Source organism: Schistocerca americana, chromosome 11 (genome assembly GCF_021461395.2).
Source record: "Schistocerca americana isolate TAMUIC-IGC-003095 chromosome 11, iqSchAmer2.1, whole genome shotgun sequence".
NCBI lineage: Eukaryota > Metazoa > Arthropoda > Insecta > Orthoptera > Acrididae > Schistocerca > Schistocerca americana.
Genome location: NC_060129.1, coordinates 117567219 through 117583165, shown reverse-complemented (window position 1 = coordinate 117583165; position 15947 = coordinate 117567219). Strand labels below are relative to the sequence as shown.

Below are 15947 nucleotides of genomic sequence, written 5' to 3'. Positions count from 1 at the left end.
TCACAAAATCCAATGTGCACTCCATGTTCATACGGCTGGAATCATTCCTGACATGGAACGGGTCCTTCCAGTTGCCATGAGGAGCACAGGATGCAGCCATCTGCAGAGGGTGGCTCACATTGGTACCAATGATGTGTGTCGCTTTGGATTGGAAGAGATTTTCTCTGGTTTCGAGCAGCTAATAGAAGTGGTAAAGACTTCCAGTCTCGCTTGCAAGATGAAAGCAGAGCTGACCATTTGCAGCGTAGTTGACAGGACCGACTGCAGACCTCTGGTACAGAGCCGAGTGGAGAGTCTGAATCAGAGACTCCGACAGTTCTGGGACCGTGTAGGCTACAGATTCCTCAACTTGCACCATAGGGTGGTTGGGGGTTCCACTGAATAGGACAGGTGTCCACTACACACAGGAGGCGGCTACACAGATAGCAGGGGCTGCGTGGCGTGGACTGGGGTTTTTTTAGGATAGAGGTTCTCGGGAAAACACAAGATGGGCTTCAGTCACAAAGGGCGCAGGCTGAACACAGGAAGAACGTAAATACAGGAACCATTGGTGTAACAGTTATAAATTGTTGTAGCTGTGTTGGGAAAGTACCAGAGCTCCAAGAGTTAGTAGAAAGGATTGACGCTCAAATCGTTATAGGCATATAGGCACTGAATGCTGGCTAAGGCCGGAGGTAAGCTCAGCTGAAATTTTTGTGAAGAGCCTAACAATGTTCTGAAAGGATAGGCTAAATACAGTTGGCAGTGCCGTGTTTGCTGCTGTTAGAAGTAGTTTATCTCATCATGAAATTGAATTAGATAGTTCCAGTCGGTATGGGCAGAGGTCATTCTTGGCAACCGGAATGAAATAATAATTGGATCCCTTTACTGACCTCTCAATTCAGATGATACAATTGCTGAAAGGTTCAAAGAAAAATTGAGTTTGATTTCAGACACGTAGCGAACTCATACAATTATAGCTGGTGGTGACTTTAATTTACTCTCGATATGTTGGTGAAAATACATGTTTAATTTCGGAGGTACAAATAAAACATCACCCGAAATTGTGCTAAACGAATTCTCTACAAATTATTTCAAGCAGTTAGTTCATGCGCCCACGAGAATAGTAAATGGTTGTGAAAACATACTTGACCTCTTAGCAACAAATAATCCTGAGCTAATAACGAGCATCAAAATGGATGCTGGGATTAGTGAACACAGGGTTGTCGTAGCAAGCTTGAATATTGTAAACCTCAAATCCTACAAAAATAAATGAAAAATATACCTATTAAAAAAAGCAGATGAAAATTCACTTGACACCTCCCTGAGAGACAATCTCCACTCCTCCCAAATTAACAATGTGTAAGTGTAGACCAGATGTGGCCTGAGTATTGGCAGCAACTGGGAGATTATACCAAATAAATCAACAAATGATAGATCTGATCCTCCTTGGTACACAGAACGGGTCAGAACACTGTTGTAGAGACAAGGAAAAAACATGCCAAATTTAAACAGACGTAAAATCTCCAAGATTGGCGATCTTTTACAGAAGCTCTAAACTTAGCGCGGAGTTCAATACAAGACGCCTATAACAGTTTCCACAACGAAACGTTGTCTCGAAACCTGGCAGAAAATCCAAAGAGATTCTGGTCATATGTGAAGTATGCTTGCGGCAAGACACAATTAATGCCTTCTCTGCACGATAGCAATGGAGATATTATCGAAGACAGTGCTGCTAAAGCAGAGTTATTAAACACAGGCTTCAGAAATTCCTTCATCAAAGAAGACAAAGTAAATATTCCAGAATTCAAATCAAGAACAGCTGGCAACATGAGTAACATAGAAGTAGATATCCTCAGAGTAGTGAAGCAACTTACCGTATTTACTCGAGTCTAAGCCGCACTCGAATCTAAGCCGCACCTGAAAAATGAGACTCGAAATCAAGGAAAAAAAATTTCCCGAATCTAAGCCGCACCTGAAATTTGAGACTCGAAATTCAAGGGGAGAGAAAAGTTTTAGGCAGCATCTCCAAATCGAAACAAAGTTGGTCCACTGCAATATGAGACAATTTAGGTCGAATGAATGACGATACAGCTACAGTAGTTTGGTTCGAGTCGTAAGCTTAGCAGTTAAGCTTTCCCAGGTAGCCATTGCTATGCGTCAGGCGCTCTGTCCGTATTTATACGGGTACCCTTCCTTTTTCACGTGCTTCGTATGGTTTGAATTGATTGCTTATTTTTCTTTGATCTGATAAGCGCAGTTTTCATTGTTATAGGTGTCTACGTCACTCTACGCTGAAAATGCATTACTGTACTGTGTCATGCATTGTTTGTCGTACTCTGATACTGCGTATTTACAGCCTGTCGCCGATCGCGGCATGGCTTGCTTTTGTGCGCGCTACCGCAGCTTACAAATAAAAAAAAAGAAAAAGAGAGAGAGAGGAATCGTCTCATTAGCGAAACAATGGCAAGAGACTGCTACTTGTTGTTACTTACACTGCGGCTTTCTTTGATAATGATTAACAAGAACCAAATAATAGACTGCGTATGATAGAAGATGTTCTGAACGAGAGTTTAGCGAAAGTTTTTCTCCATTTGAAAATCTTTGCAGGCGTCTCTTTAGTACATTACATTCTGCACAGAAATTAGAGTCATCTTAGATTTAAAAATCTAGGCAATTGCCTCGCTTCATTTCTGACTGTATCACTGTTTAGCATAAGAATAATACGAATATACACATGACATGATATGTATATTCTTCCGCGTTTGCTGTTGTCTCACTCTAGTTTTGTGGTTTATTACGCAGACAGGATTTAAATGAGATAGTAGCAAACACGAAACAATACATGGCAAAATGTTTATATTCGTATTATTCTTATGGTGACGAGAATACTGCACGTGATTCACAATTTATAAAAGTTCGTATTAGCAACCATCTCTTCTCACAGATAGGAAAAAATTCAGAACGTAGAGTTGGCCATATTGACAAACATCCTAAACATTCTTGCCAGTCGGGTTTTCGTAGTACATTGAAATGCTGCTACATTCGAAGATGAACAATACGGAATTAGTATTTACTTCGTTGGATAATGTATGAAAATGCAGTGCTCGAAACTCGGCGTGGAGAAAAAAAGCTTGTCTTCCACCTTTTTTTTTTAAATTTATTTACTGACGCAGAGGTTTTGGCGCCAGTATTTATCTTTGTGCCTACAAACAGCACCCTAAAAAGCATGCCTGTGTAGCGCTACATATATTCGATGGCAGAACTAAGTTGTGGCGGCACCCACCGACATTTTTAAGAACTTCCGCTTGCTTTGCACTCGATTCTAAGCCGCAGGCGGTTTTTTGGATTACTAAAACCGGAAAAAAAGTGCGGCTTAGATTCGAGTAAATACGGTAAATCACTTAATAAAAGCGAGTCTTCTGGTACAGACTGTATACCAATTAGGCTCCTTTCATAGTTATGCTGATGAAATAGCTTCATACTTAACAACCATGTACAACCATTGGCTCAACAAACGATCCGTACCCAAAAACTGGAAAGTTGCAAAGATCACACTAATATTCAAGAAAGGTAGTAGGAATAATCCACTACATTACAGGTCCATATCATTAAGGTTGATACGCAGCAGGGTTTTGGAACATATATTGTGTTCGAACATTATGAATTACCTAAAGAAAAACGATCTATTGACACATGGTCAACACGGATTTAGGAAACATCGTTCTTGTGAAACACAACCACCTCTTCATTCGCACGAAGTGTTGAGTGCTACTGACATCGGATTTCAAATTGATTCTGTATTTCTGGATTTCCGGAAGGCTTGTAGTGGAACCCGTGTGCTTATGGAATATTGTCTCATTTGTGTGACTGGATTCATGATTTCCTATCAGAAAGATCACAATTCATACTAATTGACAGAAAGTCATCGAGTAAAAAAGAAATGATTTCTGGCATTCCTCAAGGTAGTGTTATACGCCCTCTGCTGTTCATTATCTATGTAAAAGATTTGGGAGACAATCTGAGCAGCCGTCTTACGTTGTTTTCAGTTGATGCTGTCATTTATCGACTAGTGAAGTCATAAGAAGATCAAAACAAATTACAAACCGATTTAGAAAAGATATTTGTATGGTGCAAAAACTGCCAATTACCAACTGACCCTAAATAAAGAAAAGTGTGAGGTCATTCAAATGCGCGCTAAAAGGAATTCGTTACACTTCGGTTACACGATAAATCAGTCAAATCTTGAGGCTGTAAATTCAACTAAATACCTAGGAATTACAATTGCAAGCAACTTAAATTGGATGGGACACACAGAAAATGTTGTGGGGAAGGCTAACCAAAGACTGTGTTTTATTGGAAGGACACTTAGAAAACGTAACAGATCTACTAAAGAGACTGCCTACACTACTCTTGTCCGTCCACTTTTAAAATACTACTGCACAGTGTGGGATCTGACAGGACTGATGGAGTACATAAAAAAAGTTTAAGAAAGGGCAGCACATATTGTGTTATCATGAAATAGGGGTGAGAGTGTCACTGGAATTATACAGGATTTGGGAAGGACAGGATTAAAACAAAGGCATTTTTTGCTGCAGCGAAATCTTCTGACAAAATTTCAATCTCGAACGTTCTCCTCCGAACATGAAAATATTTTTTTGCCACGAGCCTACATAGGGAAAAATGATCACCGTAACAAAATAAAGGGAATCAGAGCTAGCCTCAGAGAAAGATATAGGTGTTCGTTCCTTTTGCGCAGTATACAAGATTGGAATAATAGAGAATTGTGAAGGTGGTTAAATGAACCCTTTGCCAGGTACTTAAATGTGGTTTGCAGAGAATCCATCTAGATGTAGAAATCCCACATGCTTATTGTACTGATTTTAAAAGTATCAATATAATAGAAGGAAACATTCCACGTGGGAAAAATTATATATAAAAACAAAGATGAGGTGACTTACCGAACGAAAGCGCTGGCAGGTCGATAGACACACAAACAAACACAAACATACACACAAAATTCAAGCTTTCGCAACAAACTGTTGCCTCATCAGGAAAGAGGGAAGGAGAGGGGAAGACGAAAGGAAGTGGGTTTTAAGGGAGAGGGTAAGGAGTCATTCCAATCCCGGGAGCGGAAAGACTTACCTCAGGGGGAAAAAAGGACGGGTATACACTCGCACACACGCACATATCCATCCACACATACAGACACAAGCAGACATATTTAAAGACAAAGAGTTTGGGCAGAGATGTCAGTCGAGGCAGAAGTGTAGAGGCAAAGAAGTTGTTGAAAGACAGGTGAGGTATGAGTGGCGGCAACTTGAAATTAGCGGAGATTGAGGCCTGGCGGATGACGAGAAGAGAGGATATACTGAAGGGCAAGTTCCCATGTCCGGAGTTCGGATAGGTTGGTGTTGGTGGGAAGTATCCAGATAACCCGGACGGTGTAACACTGTGCCAAGATGTGCTGGCTGTGCACCAAGGCATGTTTAGGCACAGGGTGATCCTCATTACCAACAAACACTGTCTGCCTGTGTCCATTCATGCGAATGGACAGTTTGTTGCTGGTCATTCCCACATAGAATGCATCACAGTGTAGGCAGGTCAGTTGGTAAATCACGTGGGTGCTTTCACCCGTGGCTCTGCCTTTGATCGTGTACACCTTCCAGGTTACAGGACTGGAGTAGGTGGTGGTGGGAGGGTGTGAGACTCTGCTTGTGTCTGTATGTGTGGATGGATATGTGCGTGTGTGCGAGTGTATACCTGTCCTTTTTTCCCCCCTAAGGTAAGTCTTTCCGCTCCCGGGATTGGAATGACTCCTTACCCTCTCCCTTAAAACCCACTTCCTTTCGTCTTCCCCTCTCCTTCCCTCTTTCCTGATGAGGCAACAGTTTGTTGCGAAAGCTTGAATTTTGTGTGTATGTTTGTGTTTGTTTGTGTGTCTATCGACCTGCCAGCGCTTTCGTTCGGTAAGTCACCTCATCTTTGTTTTTATATATGATTTTAAAAGTACTATTTTTCACATATTATAAGGTAAGGAAATGTTGAATGACCCGGTGCACGGGCTCCTGGGCAGGCTTTTTTCACTTACTTGATGGACTCCAGGACGGTGGTGCGATTCTCGGCGGCCTTGAGGCGGATCTGCTCGAGGGCGATGTCGCGGTTCTCGCGCTCCGCCTTGGCGCGGGCGGCCGCCTCCGCCTCGGCGCGCTTCGCCTCCAGCTGCGAGCGCATCTCCAGCTCGCGGTCCAGCGTGGCGCGCCGCATCGCCTCCTGCCGCTCCACACTCGCCTCCTGCTTGCGCAGGTTCTCCTCGTTCACCTGCTGCTGCTGCTGGAGCTGGTCCTCGTACCTGCCGGACACACGCATCTCACTGTATTCACGTACCGACAACATCCGGAGATACTAGAGCGAACCAATATACCTGACCTCTCAAACAAATGACAATTTTGTTAATGTGGCTGCAAAAAACAAAGTGTCATGATGAAATCTTCAAGCATTTCCAAATGTAATTAAAAAATTATGAGACATATATACTTGCAGTTTGTGGCACTGTATACAGCAACACAGAAAATTTAATGCAATTTTTTCTAAACAATTTCTTCATGTGCTAAATCATTGCAAAAAAAAAAAAAAAAAAAAAAAAAAAAAAAAAATACACCTCAAGAGAGAACCAACTAATTGTGTGGTATGTGAAAACGAAATCACCTATTGCTTTCCAAGAACCTTCTGACCCGAATTTCAACAGCAGGCAACAGACACAATGATTAACACTCAGTATGACGAGTTCCTAGACACTAGGAGTATAAACAGACAGTCATGATCTGGCAGGAAATGCAAACTGGTGAAATGGTAGAAGAGATCAGCGACCTTCTCAAGAAGTTCGTCGGGCATCGAGAGAGTTCAACTCCACTCGCTCGACAGTTCACAAGGTCTGAGACAGGAGGAAGGGCAGCATCAGTTGTGAATTTTTAATCTGTTTATTTGATTGACTTCAGCTGTGGAGCTATCTTCGGTGTTACATCAATAAAAAACATAATGAGATTCAGGCAGCACATACCAAAAAATTACATATTAATTTCATTCAAGTCGTGATTACTCAGCTAAAGATTCCATTCAGTCACACACTGACCAGTCTGGTGTGGCATCTAAAGACTACAAAGTGAAAGCTGAAATTTTAAATTCTGCATTTAAAAAAAAAAATCATTCATGCTGGAGAGCTTTACAAACATTCTGTTTTTTTATCACTACACACAGTCCCTAAGGACAACGTAGTAATAAGCATCCCTGGCTTAGAGAAACAACAGAAGGCGTGAAAGCAACTAAGTGACCACGTCTGGATGGAATCCCAATCTGGTTTTAAAAAGAGTACTCTACAGCACTGGCTCTTTACTTAACCTGCATTTATCACAAATCTCTCGCCCAGGTCAAAGTCTAAAGCAACAGGAAAATGGCACTCACAACTTCTTTATACAACAAGGGTAAAAAGATGGACCTGCAAAATTACAGACCAATATCCTTAACATCAGTTTGCTGTAGAATTCTAGAATGTATTCTGACTACGAATACAATAAAATGCCTAGGGGCCAAAAAAGCTTTAGTTGACAAATCACCACAGTTTTAGAAAGCATTGCTCATGCAAAAAACAGCTTACCCATTTCTCATATGATGTACTGCAAACTTTGGATGAAGGGCAACAGATTCCACATTCCTAGATTTCCTAAAAGCATTCAACAAGGTACCCAACTGAAGACTGTTAATGAAGGTACGAGAATGTGGGATAGGTTCCCAGATACGGGAGTGGCTCAAGGACTCCTTAAATAACAGAACCCCATGTGTTGTCTTCGACAACGGGTATTCATCAGAGACAAAGGTATTGTCACGAGTGACCCAGGGAAGTGTCATAGGACCACTACTACATTCTATATAAATAGAGGACCTGGCAGAGATGGTGAGCAGCAATCTACAGCTGTTTGGTGGTGATGCTGCGATGTATGGTAAGGTGTTGAAGTTGAGTGACAGTAGGGGGATACAAGATGACTTAAACAAAATTTCTAGTTGCTGTCACAAATGGCAGCTGGCATTAAATGTAGAAAAATGTAAGTTAATGTGGATGAGTAGGAGAAACAGTCCCGTAATGTTCAGATACAGCACTTGCAGTGTCCTGCTTGACACAGTCACGTCGTTTAAATATCTGGGCATAACACTGCAAAGCGATATCAAATGGCAATTTTGGTAAACATTTTTTTGGACACAGTGATCAATAGAGTATTATATTCTAACTAAAGTTCAGTGTTGATCACAACACTTATCAACATCAGTTCACTTCGTAGCAGCTGAGGAGAGCTCCGCCTACCATCCTCCAAGGAAGCCATGGGTCTGAAGATGGTTATATAAATATAACCGGAACCGGTCACCTATGTTATTGACACATAAGTGTTGTGATCAAGACTGAACTTTAGTTAAAATTTGATATCAAATGGAATGAGCATTGGAGGACTCTCGTAGGGAAGGCGAATGGTTGACTTCAGTTTATTGGAAATATTTTAGGAAAGTGTGGTTCATCTGTAAAGGAGGCTACATGTAGAACACTAGTGTGACCTATTCTTGAGTACTGTTCGAGTGTTTGGGATCTGTACCAGGTCGGACTGAAGTAAGACATTGAAGCAATTCAGATGTGGGCTATAGATTTTTTACTGGTGTCAATACAAGTGTTATGGAGATGCTTGAGGAACTCAAATGGGAATCCCTGCAGGGAAGCAACATTCTTTTCGAGGAACACAATTGAGAAAATTTAGAGCACCAGCATTTGAAGCTGACTGCTGAATAATTCTACTGCTGCCAACATACATTTCACATAAGAACCATGAAGACACGATACGAGAAATTAGGGCTCGTATGGTCGCATATAGACAGTCATTTTTCTCTCGCTCTATCTGTGATTAGAACATAAAAAGGAATTGACCAGTAGTGGTTCAGGGCACTCTTTGCCACACATGCACAGTGGCTTTTAAAGTATGTAGGTATATACAAATTTAGGTGTAGGTATAAGTAACATCGCATATGGTACGACACTGACATTACAGATAACAAACATTTAAACTGAGCTTGCTGCTGACATTTCCGTTCATCTAACCTTGATATGTGATGTCAATAGTAATTAGTGACCCATTTGTTATACTACCACTGATGTTTACATACTTGCTGAACATAGTTTAGTATTTAAAGGAGCCATTGTAATGTTATGTAAAGCTACAAAAATTTAGCATACAAACTACAATAATAAGGAGGGTGTTAGTTATTGTTGACATCACATCCCCAAGTTAGCTGCATGGACATATTAGTAGCAAGCTAGTTTAACTCTTTGCTATCTGTAAGGTCTATGTGGTACCGTGTGCGATTTTATTTACGATTAGTCGTCATGGCAAGGATGTAGTTGGTATGTAAATTTATTGTTTACAAGCTGAAGTGTTTGTGATCTGGTTTGAATTTATATTTTAATGTCCAATTCCAATTACGTTCTTTTATTCATGTAACACTGAAGATAACAATACCAGAGAAGGAAAGTTGCTACTCACCATATAGCGGAGATGCTGAGTCGCGATAGGCACAATAAAAAGATTCACACAATTACAGCTTTCAGCCATTAAACACTTTGTCAGCAGTGCACACACATACATATACACGCGCACAGTCCCCTCTCCCCCCCCCCCCCCTCACACACACACACACACACACACACACACACACACACTCACTCTCTCTCTCTCTCTCTCTCTCTCTCTCTCTCTCTCTCTCTCTCTCTATGGTGAGTAGCAACTTTCCTTCTCTGATACTGTTACATTCCATCCTGGATTTTCCACTGTTTGATTTAACACTGAAGATATCTGCCACAGTAGATGAAATGGATCTGCAATACACAGATTAAAAACTTTCGACTGATGCTACCCTTCCTCCTATCTCTGATCTCATTAATACAGCCATTAAGCACACTGTTCCTGATGGAAACAAACCTGAGGACTCCAAAATGTGCTGAATAAAAGACCTGGCTTTGTCATTTATGAACTTCAGAGTGTGCAAGCACAGAAGCAAACTGACTTGCAGCTATGCCACAAATTTGCTATTGACTGGAAGAAGCAAAACTCCAGCTACCAACAAAATGCCACATTCTCTGACAAAGAAACCTTCCACACAAGAGGGAGGGTTAATCAGCACAATGCAACTTGTGTTCAGGAAACAGCCAGAGTTTTCGGGAATGTGTCAGTGACAGCGAAAAAATGAATGTGTGGAGTGCACTATGGGAAGACAGCGTAATTGGACCATTTTTCTTCATTCTTCATTGAACAAACAGTAACAGCAACTGCTTATCTGGACATGCTTGAGCAACTTGCTATCCCTCAACTTCATCCTTATCAGCCAAAGGTAATTTTTCATGAGGATGCTGCACCACTGCACTGGTATTTACCTGTTCCTGACTTCCTGGACCAAACATCTCCACAGCAACAGAAGTCATAGCACATACACGTTTGTGGTGTACAGCATGGTGTCTTATGCAAAATACTGACGACAATTATTTAAATGTGAATGAAATTATTGGTAGAAGCAGACCGTAGAGAAGATCAGTTGAGTTCGAGACAAATGTTGCAGGACCACGCAAGGCACACTAAGACTTATGTTAGAAGATGGGTTAAGGAAAGCAAACTCACTTTCATGGCATTTGCTGATTTTAGAGAAAGCTCTTGACGGAGTTCATGGAATACCCTCTTCGAAATTTTGGAGGTGGCAAGGATAAAATGTTTGGAGGGTGTGGTTGTTTAGAACTTGTACAGAAACCACAAACTGAAGGACGTAAGAGGGAAACAGTGGTTGAGAAGGGCACGAGACAGAATTGTACCTCATATCATTGTTATTCAAACTGTGGACTGAGCAAGTATGATGTGTGTTCAGTAAGTTATGCAACACATTTTTTTCTGAAAGCAGGGTGGTTTTATTCAGGATTCCAAACCACCTTGTCTTCAGTCCTGACTGGTTCGATGAAGCTCTCCATGCTACTCTATCCTGTGCAAGCTTCTTCACCTCCCAGTACCTACTGCAACCTACATCCTTCTGAATCTGTTTGGTGTATTCATCTCTTGGTCTCCCTCTGCGATTTTTACCCTCCACACTGCCCTCCAATGCTACATTTGTGATCCCTTGATGCCTCAGAATATGCCCTACCAACCGATCCCTTCTTCTAGTCAAGTTGTGCCACAAACTCCTCTTCTCCCCAATTCTATTCAATACCTCCTCATTAGTTACGTGATCTACGCATCTCATCTTCAGCATTCTTATGTAGCACCACATTTCGAAAGCTTCTATTCTCTTCTTGTCCAAACTATTTATCGTCCATCTTTCACTTCCATACATGGCTACACTCCATACAAATACTTTCAGAAACCACTTTCTGACACTTAAATCTATACTCAATGTTAACAAATTTCTCTTCTTCAGAAACGCTTTCCTTCCCATTGCCAGTCTACATTTTATATCCTCTCTACTTCTACCATCATCAGTTATTTTGCTCCCCAAATAGCAAAACTCCTTTACTACTTTAAGTGTCTCATTTCCTAATCTAATTCCTTCCGCATCACCCAACTTAATTCGACTACATTCCATTATCCTCGTTTTGCTTTTGTTGATGTTCGTCTTATATCCTCCTTTCAAGACACTGTCCATGCCGTTCAACTGAACTTCCAGGTCCTTTGCTGTCTCTGACAGAATTACAATGTCATCGGCAAACCACAATGTTCTTATTTCTTCTCCATGGATTTTAATACCTACTCCGAATTTTTCTTTTGTTTCCTTTAGTGATCGCTCAATATACAGATTGAATAACATCGGGGAGAGGCTACAACCCTGTCTCACTCCTTTCCCAAACGCTGATTCCCTTTCCTGCCCCTCAACTCTTATAACTGCCATCTGGTTTCTGTACAAATTGTAAATAGCCTTTCACTCCCTGTATTTTACCCCTGCCACCTTCAGAATTTGAAAGAGTATTCCAGTCAACATTGTCAAAAGCTTTCTCTAAGTCTACAAATGCTAGAAACGTAGGTTTGCCTTTCCTTAATCTATTTTCTAAGATAAGTCGTAGGGTCAGTATTGCCTCACGTGTTCCAACATTTCTACGAAATCCAAACTGATCTTCCCCGAGATTGGCTTCTACCAGTTTTCCATTCGTCTGTAAAGAATTCGCATTAGTATTTTGCAGCCGTGACTTATTAAACTTATAGTTCAGTAATTTTCACATCTGTCAACACCTGCCTTCTTTGGAATTGGAATTATTATATTCTGCTTGAAGTCTGAGGTTATTTCGCCTGTCTCGTACATCTTGGTCACAAGACGGTAGAGTTTTGTCAAGACTGGCTCTCCCAAGGCTGTCAGTAGTTCTAATGGAATGTTGTCTACTCCCGGGGTCTTGTTTCGACTCAGGTCTTTCAGTGCTCTGTCAAACTATTCACGCAGTATTGTATCTCCCATTTCATCTTCATCTACATCCTCTTCCATTTCCATAATATTGTCCTCAAGTACATCGCCCTTGTATAGACCCTCTATATACTCCTTCCACCTTTCTGCTTTCCCTTCTTTGCTTAGAACTGGGTTTCCATCTGAGCTCTTGATATTCATGCAAGTGGTTCTCTTTTCTCCAAAGGTCTCTTTAATTTTCCTGTAGGCAGTATCTATCTTACCCCTAGTGATATAAGCCTCTATATCCTTACATTTTTCAACATAATCTCCATAATGTCCCCTTACTGGGAGGGCCTTTTTGCCCGAACAGTACCACTGCACCGGTCAACATCAGAGCCAATGTGTTGCTAGCATCAATGACCTCCCCATCATACAGATACTGCTTCCAGAGGAGTACATTTCGCACAAATGTTCCTTCATTGTTCTTTATTGTTTTCTGTTATGTGGCGAGAAACCCAGTGGACCCATGCCTTTGAGTACCCAAAATGGTGGACAATCGTGTCAGCACTACGACGTCCAGTTGTGCAGCAAGGTGTCTGATCACTTTGAATCAGAGTGTTCGCATGCTACAAAGGGTGTTCAAAAAGTTTTGCGCAGTCATCTCTATTTTTTTTAATTTTTTGCAAGAGGAGAATGAAATGTTTTGTGAACATACTTGGAACATTTAGTTATAAGTTGGTGTATAAAAGTATTTTCTTTTATTTACAGGTGAGCCATAACAGACAGTGAAGTAGATGTCAGTTTGCAACAATGGTCGATGATGGAGTTCCTCTTCAAGACCAACGATGACTCTGCCACATCGATTCACAGGAAGTTGCTCCCTGTTTATGGGGAGGACACAGTGGACCACAGCAGTGTCCAGCGGTGGTTGCAGAGGTTTAAAGAAGGTGATTCCTCTCTACTGGACAATGCACTATGCGGTAGACCATCAACGGCAGTGAGTGATGTGAATAAGGAGGCCATTGATCGAATCATCCAAAATGACAGGTGTGTGATGACACACAGCTTGCTGAAATGACTTGTTTGTCATTGGGTAGTGTGGTATCACTGGTACAGTCATTGGGTACCAAAAAATCTGTGCACGATGGGTGCCTGGATTATTGACAAGAAAAATGAAAACTAAGAGGAAGAATGTGTGCGAGGGTCTCATGAAGACCTTTACTGAAGAGTGGAAACAGTGTTTTGATGGCGTCATTACCCAGGATGAAACACGGTTGATTTGTCCGAACCTGAGAGCAAAACCCAATCCATAGAGTGGTGTCATCCGGGTTCCCCTCGGAAGAAGAAACCAAGACTTTCACGAACAGCAGGGATCAGTGTGGTGTCATTTTCATTGACTTTTTGGAACCTGGCTTCACAATTAACCAGGACCGTTACTGTTTGTCATGGGACAAGCTGCAACATGCCATCAAGACTCAAACCACAGCTTCAGGTTCAGCTGATCAAGACCACACCATGACAATGCCAAACCCCATACAGCCTTTATGACACAGCAGAAAATCAGGAACATGGGTTGGAAAATTGTTCCTCATCCTCTCTACAGTCTGGACTTGGCTCCTTCTGATGTTTACCTCTTTGGTCATCTGAAGGCCCACCTGTGCGGTAAACCATTTGATAGTGAGAAAGACCTTATTATTTCCTATGTCAAGCGATAGTGCAAAAGTCAATCCCCAGAATTTTACCAAAGCGCATTTACAGCATGGAAAGAACGTAGGGCCAGATGAGTCACAGCTGATGGAGGCTACATTGAGTAGTCTCAATGTATAGCCTGTATGTTCACAAAAAATTTCATTCTCCTTCTGCAACACATACAAAAATTAGAGATGACTGTGCAAAATTCTTTGAACACCTTTTGTACAATACTGCAGGGGCCACAGCAGGAGAGATTGGACAGGTTTGCATGACTGGCTGTTCTGCTGAAAGAAACTAAATGACAGCTCTCTGCTTGGAAAGCACCTCTTGTCACAGACAAAATTTTGAAGGCTACATACAGCACTGCCACCTATCGGAACTCCATCAAACTATAGGGGCTGAAATGGGAATATTCCATGATGTCCCACAATAAATTCCTCATTATTTCAATCAAAGCAGGCTGAGGCAAAAAATTTTGCTTTACTAATTGAATGCCCCCTCTTGCAGTAAATAAAAGCAAAGAGAAAATTGGGAACACAATTAAATTTCAAGGAGGGGAGTGGGGGGAGGGGGGGGGGGGCAGGGGAGGGGGGTGAATTAAAACTTTGAGGCTTGCCAATGACGTTGTGATTCTGTTCGAGACGGCAAGGAACTTGGAATAGTAGCTGAACGGAATAGATGATGACCTGAAAGGAGGTTGTAAGATAAACAGAAACAAAAGTAATAATGGAAGTAGTCATACTAAATTAGCAGATGCTGACAAAATTAGCTTTGCAAATGAGACACAGAAAGTAGTAGATGTGTGTCGCTATTTGGGTAGCAAAATAAGTGACCATGGTCATGTAAAGAGGATATAAAATTGAGAATGGCAATACTAAGGGATACATTTCTGAAAGCAACATTTGTTAACGTAAGTCATAAATATAAGTCATATACAGGGTGCACCATTTATCTTGACCACCCTAGATAACTGTTCGTCCAGATACAAATTACCAAATGTTTCAAGCAAATGTTCTTTAGCTGTCAGGGGGACATCAATCAGTATGATTGCCTTCGTTGCACCTTTGTTTTTTACAAAGATATGAACAGTGGTGTGACTCTTTTAAATGGCGATCTGTATTTTTTATTCGGTAATTCATTTCCTCTCTTAAAGACCTATTCAAAAATGTATCACAGTGTACCATTCACTCAAAAACAATGTTATTAATTACATAACACAACACTGACACTGATGTTCCCACTGCTTAGTGCAGGTACTCGGGGTAATGGGCCACATCCCCATGCTGACGCTGACGAGGACAGATGTAAACATAAGTAGAATGCACACCCGTCATTCCGTCAACCATCGTCAGTTGAAGAGTTGTAAAATGTACACAAACGACGAGATGATTGAAATGCTACTCATCTATGGGGAATGCAAGTTATCAGAACAGTAATTGCAATACTGTTTTCTTACGTACGGATACGGGTACATTTAGTACAGTAGTTTAGTCCTTTTAAATACTGTTGTGTAGAGTAGGCATACTGTAAAGGCTGTCCTTCCTACAAACTGCATCGACATAATGTTTCTTTTATTGTTGTTGAAGTTAGGCGAAATGCTACGCAGGCAGTGGAACTGTACAGAGAGTGATATTGTGACAAGAACCCACTTTCCCGACAGATGTTTTCTCGTCTCGTTGTGACGCTTCACGAAACAGTAAGTTTCAACCCACGACAATGCAATTGTCGTAGCACTCGCACAGACGAAGCTGCCGAAGTTACTGTTCTCGCTTCCATTGCTATGGATGCACATGTGAGCACACGACAGCTTGAACAAGAGACTGACATTCCTA

The 15947-nt window shown here is 41.4% G+C and overlaps 1 protein-coding gene across 1 annotated transcript in view; it reads right to left on the bottom strand.

Moving 5' to 3' along the window:
* The window catches only part of LOC124553661 (ATPase family AAA domain-containing protein 3), a 110387-nt gene that overhangs the window by 76588 nt on the left and 17852 nt on the right, over positions 1-15947 (bottom strand). The window contains exon 3 of the mRNA XM_047127541.1: positions 6071-6331. Coding sequence (XP_046983497.1) covers positions 6071-6331 — 261 coding nt within the window. The remainder of the gene's footprint in view (positions 1-6070; positions 6332-15947) is intronic.